The sequence below is a fragment of the Pyxicephalus adspersus genome, chromosome 2, assembly GCF_032062135.1.
Source record: "Pyxicephalus adspersus chromosome 2, UCB_Pads_2.0, whole genome shotgun sequence".
NCBI classification, from domain to species: domain Eukaryota; kingdom Metazoa; phylum Chordata; class Amphibia; order Anura; family Pyxicephalidae; genus Pyxicephalus; species Pyxicephalus adspersus.
The window spans coordinates 154,330,200-154,344,763 of NC_092859.1; the positions used below are offsets into that span (position 1 = coordinate 154,330,200).

General features: G+C 38.7%; 1 protein-coding gene across 1 annotated transcript in view; it reads right to left on the reverse strand.

Moving 5' to 3' along the window:
• Window positions 1–3,606: 3,606 nt before the first annotated feature.
• Window positions 3,607–14,564, reverse strand: part of GMCL1 (germ cell-less 1, spermatogenesis associated) — a gene marked incomplete in the record, with an annotated part of 84,069 nt that continues 73,111 nt past the window's right edge. The window contains 3 exon segments of the mRNA XM_072402809.1: window positions 3,607–7,355; window positions 11,532–11,619; window positions 12,580–12,725. Of these exon segments, the coding sequence (XP_072258910.1) occupies window positions 7,227–7,355; window positions 11,532–11,619; window positions 12,580–12,725 (363 nt within the window).

Below are 14,564 nucleotides of genomic sequence, written 5' to 3' on the forward strand. Positions count from 1 at the left end.
AGCTGCCTGCAGCAGTCCCAGGATACGACCATGTGGCCGATGTTATTTCTCTGCTGGAAGCAGACCATTAATCACACCATTTCTCAGAAGGGATCCACAGTATAATCCATTTCTAACCATGTTTGTTGTAAAGAGGCTGCAACAACTATTCCCATTGTTTCAAGAACTGAAGATCTTGCGGTAAGAAAATGCGGATTTCAGGTCACTGTATCGCTCAGAAGGGCTTGGGCTTTTGTTTAGAACACATATTGTGTCAGTATGAGCAGGTTTTATGAACTGTAGTTTCAATATGAGAATGTTGAACTTAGATCCTAATGGACATGCCACTGTCACTTTGGCAAACCGTTATCAATCTTCATTGCGCTTTTCACAATCTTCTAGTAGTGTTAACGCTTGCTGAAGCCTGCTGGCAGTTGTCAGGGTGTCAACGGGAGCTTGGCTCATTTTTTGTGAGTTTAAGCTGAAAGTAAAAATAGTTATCATAGGTACAGTGGAGGGGTCAGCAGATACCCAGGGACGGTGTGTGCTTTTTACAGATTTACCAGATGAAAGTACAGAACAAAATCAACTAGTACATCTCACCCCAAAAAACAAAGCATTCGATTAGTTACATTAACATGTTTTACAAGTTTATCCTTTAAAAGTACCTGCTTACTCTGGCAGTGAACATGATTGAATCCTGTTGCAGGATGTCCTTGCAGTGGGTCTGAAAATACACCCCACCCGATCATATATTCTTCTCTAATAGCCAAGCGTATGTTGTTAGAGAAGAACAAAGGGGTAATATGACAATGCTATCAACATCAATTCTGCAATAATCCCTGGTCACTCCAGGTGTTTGGCAAAAAGCTTAACACATGTACAGCTTCAGCTTTAGTTGCCAGGGTTCCTGGCAATCCCAGCTTGTCCTGCGTGCATGCCAGGAACAACTCAACCCGTGTGCCTGTGCAGGATTTGTGACATCTCAGCCCGGGCAAATATGGACAATAGTCTACAGGAAGCCAAGAAAGAAAAAGATAGCAGTGCCCTGGAAGGGAATGGGAACAGATGACTTGTAGGTTTTGTTGTGCTTTAAGAGCGCTTGCTGAAAACTGTGCTTATCAGTTGTAATTTTTTTGCTATAGGTTGCAAAGAATCACATATTATAGAAGCCGTCCTTCGGAACACTTTTGAAGTTGTTTTCATCTCTTTGAAGTCGTTTCACATACCACAGGTACACATACCATAGTGTACAGACTGATGGAAAAAAGAAAAAAAAGATCACAAGAAATTGTCATCTCCCATGTAATCCTTTTATTCAGTAATACATTCAGATGTATGCACCAACACAACGGATTTGACTTTATATATATGTACACAATATTGTATATTAATATAAATATTCTGTACCCTCCCAGTTATTAAAGTCATTGTATTCAGTGGCGGAAGGTTTTGCCCCAAGAATAAACATATCAGACCTAGCCCTTGTCAGGAACAGCAATACTGTAATAAATCACTACCGATTGTGCAGAAACAGGACTGTGTATTGCAAGCAGATTTTATCCTGCAGCCTAAAGCATCAGCAAACTATTTTGTAAATTTAGTTTAATTTTATGGTATATTTAAAATCTCTAACTCAGCCTGTAAATATGTAATGTGAAACAGTCTGCACACCTCACAATGATTGTGGGACCACCCCCGCAGCTCTTTATTCTTCATTAGCCAGATATAATGGGGGCTGACTTATGTAGATGCTTTGACTTCAGTACTGAGTTGCTGACCTGAAACAAGTAGAGAGAGAAGGTCTGATGCTTTTTCTGAGGCTCATTTAAAGCATGCTTGCTCTGCAGCGGGTGAGTCAAAGTACTTATGTTAGACACTACTAGGAACTCTAGCATTATCCATTGGAAATTCTACTTCATTTTATGACTTCAAGCGATGGCAAATAAAGACAAGTGCATGTGTACGTGGGTTTTACTTTATTCCAAAAATCAACTCAATAGGGAAAATATAAGAACTCAGTATTAAATTGTAAGATCTGTAAGACAGCCAACAAACTGCATACATAGGTTACTTTACTTTGTCACAGTGTTAGTTCTTCATAACAGTCATTTGAGCCACATAGAAACATAAAAAAAAATGTAACAGCACAAGAACAATTTTGCAGCAGTGCACAAAAATGAAAAGGTAAAGGATGCATTTGTAACAAAAATATATAAAAAAACAAGTCAACATAAATTGCTTCCTCTAAATGTTAAGTGTGACATAGTATAAAAGGTCAATGTCTTTTTCAGGCAAAAGTAATTGCATGGCTTGCTATAGCCTTAACTTCAGTTTTTTTAAACTGTTACAACCTATAAGGTGCAAGTCCAGCAACGTCATATAAATGTTGGATGTGGCAAGGAAGGTTAAAGCCCCTAATAAGTTCTAACTGCTCTGTTAGAGATTTCTCTTTACGTCCTGTCCTGGTGATATTTTATTTCACATTGGGCAACAATGCATTTTTTTCCATGCACTGAATATTCAAATGAAAATATAAAATAGAAATGTAGATAAAATAACTTCCGCAGCATTGCGGTTATCCTTTAAGATGCTGTGAAGGTGTCGCTCTCTATTTTGGCAGCACTGAATTTTATAGCCAATATGAAAATGACTTTCACCTTGCCAAAATGTACTGCAAACACAAATCAGTGTTAAATGATATTTAACTCTTTTATAGTAAGCTATACCTTTACATGCAGATTTTACAGGAGGCTTAGCCAATGATTCTTATCAATTTACTGCTCATTATCCTCAAGACTGGGAAGCCAAACAGAACGGGGAACATACAATATCCACAGCTCTACCAGGCTATGTATGATACAGAATACTAAGAAAAATGGAATATATTGTCCTTATAAGTATGATTTCCATATACTTTGAAGACAGAAGGTTCTTTGCTTTGATCCACTCATGTCTTATACAATGTCACGCATAGGCTCAGCTGGAATGCATATTGACAAGAATGTAATTGTGAAGCAGAGCTTCAGCTGATAGGACTTATCCATTCCTACAGCCCAGGCAATATAATGAGAATCCTTTTCATGGAAACATTCAATTGGGCATCAAAGGGCATTCCAGAAAAAAAATCCAAAGCATTGCATGGTCTCATCTGTAATGCACCCCGAGGCATTAAGAGGTGGTCAGAAAAGGCCATACTAAATTCTTTGCCCTGGAAAAGTTGACATTCCAGCAAAATAGAAAACTGACCAATCAAATCTGAAAATCCTATTAGGACTCATATAGGCGCTCAATAATTGTCACTGTAAGGAACTGTTGGGGATAACAAGGGAAAGAAACACAAGAGCTGTGCAGACTGGCAGACTCCTGTTCCATGGAGAGGGGGAAGATGAACGGCAGACACCAAAGAAAAAAAAAGGGGGGGGGAGGGGGGTTACTATTATAACCCTTTGTAAATTAAGAGAGGTAGACTATTATAAGGGATATATTAGTTTGCTCGGTCTAGAAGATGGTTTTCGGGGAAATGAGGAGAGACCAACCCTCATTCCAATACTACCCAACTCGGCAGATTGTGTATAGGGCCCCGGCACTATTCCACAGTAAAAGTCACATAGACTTGCACTGAAGAAGCACACTACAGTAATTTATAAATATGCAGTTTTTAAGGGATAAAAAACAGTTTGTATTGCATTTTATGGAAGATTTTAATTCCGCTTTAAGGTTTGTGTTGCCATTCAATGACTGCACATTCTCTACAGTCAGCCATGTAACAACAGATTAACAATGCATGGTTTACAACAAAAGCTTACAGATTTCACATTAGTATTGTTCTATAAAAACTAAAACTCTGGAGTATCAAACTCCCTTCTGCAAATTCAGAAGTTTATTAAACTTTGTCAGGTGAGTTAGCATTGGGGAGCTTCTGGCCAATGACAACATACACAGATTAAATCCTAAATATTTTATTTAGGTTTTATTTTCCTAAAGTTTTGTTATGTTTATCTACCCCTCTCATAATGTTTATGATACACTGCAGCCAGAAAGATCACTTTAATGTTTTCTAGTGCAGCCTGAACACTTCCAGAATCACCTCTGTATAGAGGTAAACAGGTTGGTGACACAGAACACGGAAAATGCATTGCTTAACAAGGAGATAATTCATCTGACTGTGCAGTAAAGAGTAACAAAATGTACAATAATGTACATATACACACATCAAACATTTAGCCATTATGCTTCTCCAGTAAATTCCATCAGCTGTTCAGAGGGAAACCCTACAGAATGCAATGGGATGCTATCCTTAAAGGATATGTTTGGTTTAAAGAATGAAATGACCAATTATTACTATGGAAGAATGGCGTTGATGAATATTGAAGGAGTTGGTGGAGCTTCTGGGTTTCCATCACAGCCCTGCACTTTGCACAGATGTGATGTCACCACTACAAGATAGAAAATCTGAGTTTATTTTACACCATGGTGGCTACTGAATATGTTTGAATAAAAGTCTTTATGTCTGGAGTTAGTAAACGGTCATCATAAAATAGGGGCTTTCGTTGCTACTAACCTTATCTGTATTCTAAGTCACAGGGGCAAAAAGGCGGTGAGAAAAATGGCTTCATTTATATAATGCTAGTTTGCCCCATTCAAAAAATAGAAGCCAGTTGAAACATGGTGATCTTTTTCACCCCACTGCCACTTTTACAATTCACGTCACTTGCATTTACATGCGTCATTCCTCATTAGGTTTTTCCTGTTTGTTCTCTTTTTTTCTATTTATGGACCCCTAGTGCCAAAGTATTCAAATACAGAAGCTTCTCAAAAATTTTACACCTCATATTGGAGGTAACGGACAGCGCAATTCCCAAACATCTGGAATATGAGGAGCCTACTGTATTTTACCCTCAGCCTGTCTTCCTCATGCCTTATCTAACATTTCTGCAAAAACCAAAAACTCAACCTTACTGTTAAACATGAGATAGTTAAGCTGCAGGCTTGGGGGATCTTTAAGGCTTATAGGTGAACTCAAAACTTCACAATAACGAGGAAAAAAACAAACTATTTGAAACAAAAATACTACAGAAAATAACCAGTACAACAGTGTGGAAAAAAAATAATAAAAATAGTAGGCATTAAACAGCATGCCAGTCTTTGTTTGGCAACCCCATAAGATTAGCACTTTCAAGGTTCCATAGAAAAGAGAAAATGGCAGATCGCAGAGATTTTTATACAGGAGAATCTCTGTGTGAGATAATATGCACTTCCAACATTTAGAAGCTTATCGCTGCCAGGAGGAGCCCTACGCAGCCTAATCTTTGAGAGGATTGGGCTTTGCGTGGCCACCTGTAGGTATTACAAAATAAATATAAACAAAATCTGCATGGCAGATTGCTGCGCTCCTTGGAAAAGCTACTTAAAAAAATAAGCACCTGCTACAAGTCTGAACAGATTATCCTATATACATATATAAATATATATATATTAAGGTGACTTTTGGCATGCGATGGCAGCACTTTTGGCAGAATAGCCTACATTCTGTAAGACACGGGCTTACTTGGAAAACTAGAGCAAAGAAAACTAGAACTGCATTGCCAGGGTCAGTCAGGGCTTTGATATTGTAGGAGAGTTCTAAGAGAAATGAAAAATTGCCACACTGAGGTCCCACAATGTTATAAAAGGTATCTGGTTCACCTGGCTCAGTTTTACATTTTTAGTTCTTCTGATGCCACTGTCTACATCATGCTTACCACCGCCAATATGGCAGTCTAAAGAGGAAAACGATCTTCATGTGTATCAATGATGGACTGGATAAGAATTAGAATAGAACTGTGGTCAGGTTTTACGGCAGGCTCCATTGGAGAGATTTTTTTTCTTCCTGTCTCAGGTTGTCATTAAGAAATAATTTTATTTTGAAGCTTAATAGGGAAATGTTAGAACCTCAATGCACTTTTTATTGTGCACTCTTATCCATTTGCAAATAGTATCTTACTTCCTGATGGGTTACAACAGAAATTGGGGGAATCTCTCTAATAGAAAAATAGTCATAAAATATGATTGGAGCTCTAATCTTTTCTCCTATCATCCAAAACAAAGCGTGGGTGTACAGTGATCTCCCCAGCCCCTTTTAGCTGGGTGCACCGTCTGGCTCTTTTTAGTAACCAAAGGGCTATTTTTGGGTGGTTACTGTGAAGATAGATCACAATACAGGGGCTGCCACCCACCTACAGCTTAAAAAATGTTCTGGGGAGAATATTGGGTGTAGATACACTTTAAGGGCTTATCCACGTGTAGGGTCTTGCAGCAGTTAAGTGCTCCCAAGCTTGTCATTGCACAACTGCAAAGACCTCTTATAATTTAAATGGGAGAAATTTTTTGTGGTGCAGTTTGCCCACAGTGCCCAGTCTCAGTCTGTATAACCCCCGTCATAACCACTTTTTTAATGCTAATACAGTGCTCAACCCAGAATTTTTTTTAAGCCAGGTGGGAAGAAATCGTAGGCACGTGGCAGCCCCTGTATTGTGACCAAACTCTTCAGTAACCACCCAAAAACAGCCGGGTGGGTGCTGAAAATTGCCAGGTGGTGCGCCCAGCTAAAAAGGCCTGGGGAGAACCCTGCTAATAGATGCCAACAGAATCCAACAGGATACTTAATGAGCAGTAACACAAGTGGTTGACTGTGTGAACAAACCATAACTAAGCCAGATGAACCAGCCAATAATCATTTACCTTCAAGAAAAGGGACCTTTCCCTAACACAGCCCATAGATTTTACTTACACATGGAGCTGAAATTTTTTTCTAAGACTGCATCTGCCGCTGAAATACAATATTGCAACAGTCCTACAAAACACAAAGATTCTCTTCTCGGAAACCACTATATTTAACAATCAAAACACGACAGAGGTCTGAAGGAAAGGAGGACCCCCGTGTGATTACAGGTATTAGGCTCAGACAAGTGCAGTTTCTAGTTTTCTGATGAATTTCCCTTCCCAAGAATGAAACTGGCTGATGAAAGCCACATTACTATTTGTTCCTTTGCTCTAGAAACCATAAATGAGCCCCGGTGTGTTAAATGTTACATTCAATACATCCAACAGAAAGAAAGGCCCAAACTGCAGAACCCCACAGCATACGTCACATACAAATCATGAGACCATTTGCGTCCTCCGCTAGAGCAGACAGTTCAGCAAAATAAACCTGACGAAAATAATGTTCCCTTTTGATATTGAGGTCTTTGTAGGCAGTTGTCTTCTTAGTTGTCAGCGCTGTCCAGCTGACTCTCCAATTCTGCCTTTTTTTCAGGTGACGTGTACAAAAAGTTGCAGCAGACATACAGTGGGTACAAGAGCAGGCGACTATCCAGGTTCATGACCACTTGTTCCTACAGGACGAGAAACACAGGATTAGAAAAAGAGTAAAATACACTGAGACAAGCCAAGAAATATTTTCTAAAAATGTGTACATCAAAAGTCTGTAAAGCATTCTTTATATGATCAGACATATCCTTCCCATGAATATGGTCCCCAACATTACAAGAGGAAAAGCAAATTATTTTTGATTCCTTGAGAAGTCCTTTGTATTATAGGCTCAGACGATGTACAGGGTCTCACTTTCCACCAAAGACTTTCCCAATACTCAGTCCTGTCATTCAAAAACACAATAGCAGGACTTTAGTGACCAGCAGGGATGACGCCATATATACATAAATTTGTTGCTTTGCATTCAAATAAATATTACTGTACATGTAGGATACTGGTTACCCATTCAGCTTTCAGGAGGCCTTGAGGATATATTGATCCAGGTGAGTGGTCTGGATTACGTTGGATGAAGCGCTACCTGCAGCGGGGAAAAGGTATAGCAGCCAAAGTTCCCTTTAATAAAAAGGTTCTCTACAGCTACTATGTTAACTCTGTGAATGGTTTTACTATTAATAACTATTAAAAGGAAACTGATGCTTGATAAAATTTGCAACCAGGCAGGCCCTTCATTGCAGAAGGGACAAGACTATGTTCCTTCTGCAATAAAACAAACTTACCCACCTGATCTCAATTTATTAAATGACACTCACTTATCCTCGCAGGCATGGCTATCTGTATCTGGTCCTTTTCTGGGTGATGGATCCTTGGCCATCATATCTCAGCAAACCCACAATGAACTGCTAATGTGCAGCCCCATGTACTTAAAGACTACCAACAGGCAGGTATGTTATTTTGCAGAAGGGACTTGGGTCGGTCCATTCCACAGTAAAAAAAAAAAAAATCCTGCATGCTTGCAGTTTTTTTTTTTTTTTGCAGAACTATAGTTCGGCTTTAAACTGCTAATAAAATTTGATCAACATTGTAATTGTGAATAATTGACATTGGTAAGATCAGCAACGCAGAAACTTTCATCATGCAAATGGGTGTAATAGAAGTAGCCACATAACAGAGCTGGAAAGGAGACATGGCTTTGTGCTGCAATATATAAAAATATGTGATTTTCTAGACACAGACCAACAGATTGACATGGCTGACCAATGGCCAATAAAGTTCAAGAGCATGACTGCCATTTAAAGTTTGCAGGCAGGACTGGTTGCCTGATAAATTGTAATGTTAAGTTTAAGTAGAAAGTTTATAGACCAACTAGGAGAGGCCACAAAAATGCCTGAAGTTTCCATCAGAGAGGGAAAGGGGGACTTAAAAGGGACTCAAAAAGACCAGGAAAAGCCAGGGGAAACTGGAAGGGACCCTGTCTGGCTGACATGGGACCACTTTGAAGCTTCAACAGACAAAGAATCAAGATCAAGTGCCCGGGTTTCATAGCAATCGCTTAACACCCTGTTCTCTACTTACCAAGGAAAATGTGAAAAGCTTTTACTGAAGCTAAGACTTAGTTATTTAGTTATAACTTTTAGAATACTTTTGCATACATTGCCAGTGTTCACTCCCTAGAAAGTGCGTGCATGTGTGTGTGTGTGTGTGTGTGTGTGTATGCATGCATGCATAGTTTTCGATATCTGTATGTTTTGTTGTGTCTTGTTGAATAATTTGTTTACGCACCATTTATTGTTGAGAAAAAGCATAAAACTACAAAACAAACTGTGTTCCTTGGACTTCACAGGGAGACCAAGACTAATAGTTAGCTATACAAGTATATAGCAAGTTTTTATATTGGCAAGATTTTGCTACCAAGCAAAATAGGGCTTCCCGTCAGAACAGCAGCAGCTCAACAATGAAGTGTTTTCATCCTAAATATTCAAAATGCTTGAGATAAATTCTTCCTGTTGTGCTGCATTATATCCGTCCTTTACATGCTGGGAGCCTCATCAGCTCTGCAGGATTATCTTTTGGGTGAGGAAAGAAATTATACAGAGCAATGCTTGCCACTGACTCTCATTACACCTCTATATTTGGAATAGGAAAGAACACTGCTACCTCTTAGGTGCTTACCCAAAAAGATTCAGGATCTGTGCTTTTGACAGCTTTTTTCATTATAAAACAATATCAGTGATTTACCAATGGGTAAGAGACTCCGACGTGTACAGCCTTACCTGCGTACAGCCACCCTGCAGTGATGACAGCTCAAGGACTGGTCACCGCCACATCAGAGGAAGCCTCCATCTTTGCAGCTCATCTACACCGGACTTTCAAGAGTCCGGAGATTCTCTTCAGCCTTCAGATGGCCACTTGTGGTATGCAGAAGTGACATTACCTCCAGTGTCTGGCTCTGTATGTGACATTGCTGCACACAGAGCTGAGCTCTACATTACCGGCACAATCGCCATACAGAGTGGAGCCAAAACAAAAAGTCAGGAGCCAGGGCCAGAGACATTGCATGCTTCTTTTGCATATTAGCTCTACCTCCTAGTGACTTGGAGTTGAGGTCTGCTTCAAGCAAGATTTTTAGAACAATTTCCTTGGAGCAGGATCTTTAGGTACAGTAAGTGGAGTTCCAAATGAAAGATTATCTGCTCTTACTATGCACCTTGATTTGTAACACTTGATTATATATTAAAAAAATATATATATAAAATTAATATATATATATATATATATATATATATATATATATATATATATTCATGGATGATATAAATAGAAATATATATCACATACCTGATCTTTCTCAAGGCTCAGGATCTGATAGCCACTTGATCTATTGCAGATGACTTTACCATTGGTATCGAATGACAACAAGCGCAACCTGTGGATACAAAAGACATGATTATACACAATTACTGGGATTTTTGGAGATTACATGAGACCTATCCAGAGATAATGGGACACCACTGCCAAGGTTTAGCTTTAGTGACTGAAAGTTATGGGTCTTGAAAAAGAATAAAGATTAAGGCCCACTACTATGGAATAAAAATTAAGTTTTCCCTACTTCCCACCAACCCATCCTACGGGTGTTTTTTTATCATTCAATCATACATAAATTGACCAACAACTGTTACAACATAATACTTGGTGCACAAACGTTTCACACAAAAATACATAGATATTGGTTTGTAATTTAGTGTTCACTGGTACAATGAGTGGAATAATGTCCACTCATTGAATAATGTTAAGTTACCTCAATAGTTAAACCAAGACAAGCAATCCTGCTTTACCGTTCTGCTATACCACCAGCGTCATATACTACTTATTATTCTTGAGCCCTTGGATACATGATCCCCATGTCCCCTGAGGAAGCAGATACTGCGAAACACGGCGGGGCTTTGAGGAAGCTATGCTAAACACTTAATCACAAAACAATTTCTATGTATTATTGTATGAAATGTTTGTAAAGTATTATGTGGGAACAGTTGACCATCAATTTATATTTTATAGAATAAAACTGGGTATACTGAAACTTTTTTCAATTGTACCTTTTGAACCAACCCCTTTAATTGTGTAAACAGACTGATTTACACATCCTCTGCTATTTACTATGGGGTCGGTCCCTTAATTTTCCAGGTGACCCTACAGGTGATCTAATTCAGCGGTCCCCAACCACCGGGCCGCGGCCCACTACCGGTCTGCGGCGGTGTTTTCAGTGGGCCGCGAGTACATGATCCATTATTGAAAACGAAGCGGCACCCAACCACCATCCGTGGACCGCGGACTTTCAAGAGTCCGGAGATTCTCTTCAGCCTTCAGATGGCCACTTGTGGTATGCAGAAGTGACATTACCTCCAGTGTCTGGCTCTGTATGTGACATTGCTGCACACAGAGCTGAGCTCTACATTACCGGCACAATCGCCATACAGTGTGGAGCCAAAACAAAAAGTCAGGAGCCAGGGCCAGAGACATTGCATGCTTCTTTTGCATATTAGCTCTACCTCCTAGTGACTTGGAGTTGAGGTCTGCTTCAAGCAAGATTTTTAGAACAATTTCCTTGGAGCAGGATCTTTAGGTACAGTAAGTGGAGTTCCAAATGAAAGATTATCTGCTCTTACTATGCACCTTGATTTGTAACACTTGATTATATATTAAAAAAATATATATATAAAATTAATATATATATATATATATATATATATATATATATATATATATATTCATGGATGATATAAATAGAAATATATATCACATACCTGATCTTTCTCAAGGCTCAGGATCTGATAGCCACTTGATCTATTGCAGATGACTTTACCATTGGTATCGAATGACAACAAGCGCAACCTGTGGATACAAAAGACATGATTATACACAATTACTGGGATTTTTGGAGATTACATGAGACCTATCCAGAGATAATGGGACACCACTGCCAAGGTTTAGCTTTAGTGACTGAAAGTTATGGGTCTTGAAAAAGAATAAAGATTAAGGCCCACTACTATGGAATAAAAATTAAGTTTTCCCTACTTCCCACCAACCCATCCTACGGGTGTTTTTTTATCATTCAATCATACATAAATTGACCAACAACTGTTACAACATAATACTTGGTGCACAAACGTTTCACACAAAAATACATAGATATTGGTTTGTAATTTAGTGTTCACTGGTACAATGAGTGGAATAATGTCCACTCATTGAATAATGTTAGGTTACCTCAATAGTTAAACCAAGACAAGCAATCCTGCTTTACCATTCTGCTATACCACCAGCGTCATATACTACTCATAATTCTTGAGCCCTTGGATACATGATCCCCATGTTCCCTGAGGAAGCAGATACTGCGAAACACGGCAGGGCTTTGAGGAAGCTATTCTAATCATTGTAAGAGCAAACACTTAATCACAAAACAATTTCTATGTATTTTTGTATGAAATGTTTGTACACAAAGTATTATGTGGGAAAAGTTGACCATCAATTTATATTTTATAGAATAAAACTGGGTATACTGAAACTTTTTTCAATTGTACCTTTTGAACCAACCCCTTTACTTGTGTAAACAGACTGATTTACACATCCTCTGCTATTTATCATGGAGTCAGTCCCTTAACAATTTTCCAGGTGACCCTACAGGTGATCTAATTCATTAGACAAAGTGTATTTTAACCCATGTGGCTATAGAAAATTATGTTTAGCTTTAAATGTTTGTATTTTTAGGTTTATAATACACATTGTGATATAAATATTAAAAACTGTGTACTTGACATGCCAATTATTTAAAAAATAGAATTGAATAGAACATACCTGTATGCAATGTTCCTTTGTGTCTGAAGACTGACTGAGCCATTGCATGGCTGATTAAGGGTGTTCCTTTTAAATATGATATAGCGGTTGGTGTACGTGACTAACAGGTCCAAACCAAAGTTAAATCCAGTCCATCGCCAACAGTACTAGGTAGGAAAAAAAAAAAAACAAAAAAAAACATTTTTCTCAAATGTTAGAATTCTACATAAATGTCAACATGAATATGCATCACATATTACAGTGTTCAAACCAGAAATTATTTTAATTTGGGTGGGAAGAAGATGTAAGTGGGTGGCAGCCCCGGTATTGTGACCCAACTTGTCAGTGACCACCCATAAACAGCCGGGTGGTTATTGAGTGCTGGGTGGTGCACACAGCTAAAAGGGGATGGAAAGAACACTGTATTAGGATAATCTAACCTTTGAATAGACCATAAACAAAAGCTGCAAACATTCACATTACGTAGCAAGATAGAAAAGTCCTCCTAGATTGTAAGCTCTTCAGGGCAGGGTCTTCGCCTCCTCCTGTGTCACTGACTGTATCTATCTGTCATTCGCAACCCGTATTTAATGTACAGTGCTGCGTAATATGTTGGCGCTATATAAATCCTGTTTACTAATAAATATATTTGGATTTCCCTACCTTCCGGCAATGCAGTTTCACAATACAGTTATATACAGTTACAGGTGTAAAATAGTAATACCATGGCTAATAGGAAGGGCCAGTGATCTAAAACAGGTTTCAGGATCTGCATGGCAGTATCAATAACCCCGGTTTGCAAATACATGCGTACACACATATAACCAATATGAATGCTCAAGTATGTATGGACAGAACAATTACAATATAAGTAGTGTTCAAGAGCTCAAGCAGAAAATTGCTCACATATTGTCTATAAATTGACATTAAGATGTGTAATTTACTTCCAGAATCAAGAGAAAAGAATGAGCGTTTATGAATAGAATGGAGTCATTATTGGAGGCTGAAAGGTTTCATTAGCCATGCATATGTCAGAATGATGTACCAGCGTGTAAACAATCAGCCTGTTCTGTCTAAATCCAATCAATATACAGACAGCACATTCAGCCTCTGTGACCTATTTTTTTTTCCCAAACGTTTTATGTGCTGTTCATTTATCATCTTCATATAGTCGATATTCTGATAACTGACCCATAAATACAGAAAATAAAGTCAGACGGCGTGTCCTCAGTCTGTACATTTTCTACCAGCTTAGCTTTTTATTGTTGTCTCGTTAATATTCTTTAAAATACTAACAGGGCATGGAAACATAAAAAATCTATTGAAAAATAAAAATTCTTTAGGACGTCCAGGCATGTAGGCCAGGAGAAAAGGTTCTACTATGCTGTTTGAGTCCACTTGACAACAATGCTGCATTGCTGGAACACATTTGCAGTATTCTTCCCAGAAATGTTTTAAGCTAATGTTCCAGTAACCATTATGTTCCAGTAAGCTAATGTTCCAGTAACACAGCCAGGTAGTTACTAAAAGTGCTGGGCGGTGCGTCCGGCTAAAAGTAGCTGGGGAGAACACAGCATTTGTTATTTTAAAATGCTGCCATATACAATGGCACCCCAGTGCACCTCATGCTGCCATCCTATCAATAACAATGAAAAAACAATGAAATGATCTCTCAACATAACAAATGCAAAAATCCAGCCTTGAAGTCTCTGTCCTAGGACTCATCCATGAACCATTACCCTGTCTACATATTGTTACAAATGGTCTCCACACTAGACAACTGTGTGCATTATGTTTGGGTCCATTTCTGGCCAATCAACATGCAAACAAAAAAACTACAATGTGCAACACAAGAGGTACTTTTACCTACAGAACATAGAAAATCATTTGGCCCCTCTCCCATTCCTACAGCAGTCTAGTTTAGCAAAGGGGCACTCTGCTTGGACCTAGCATTCACGTCTAATGATTGTTTTCAAAAACAATTAACAAACTGGAAACCTCCCTGC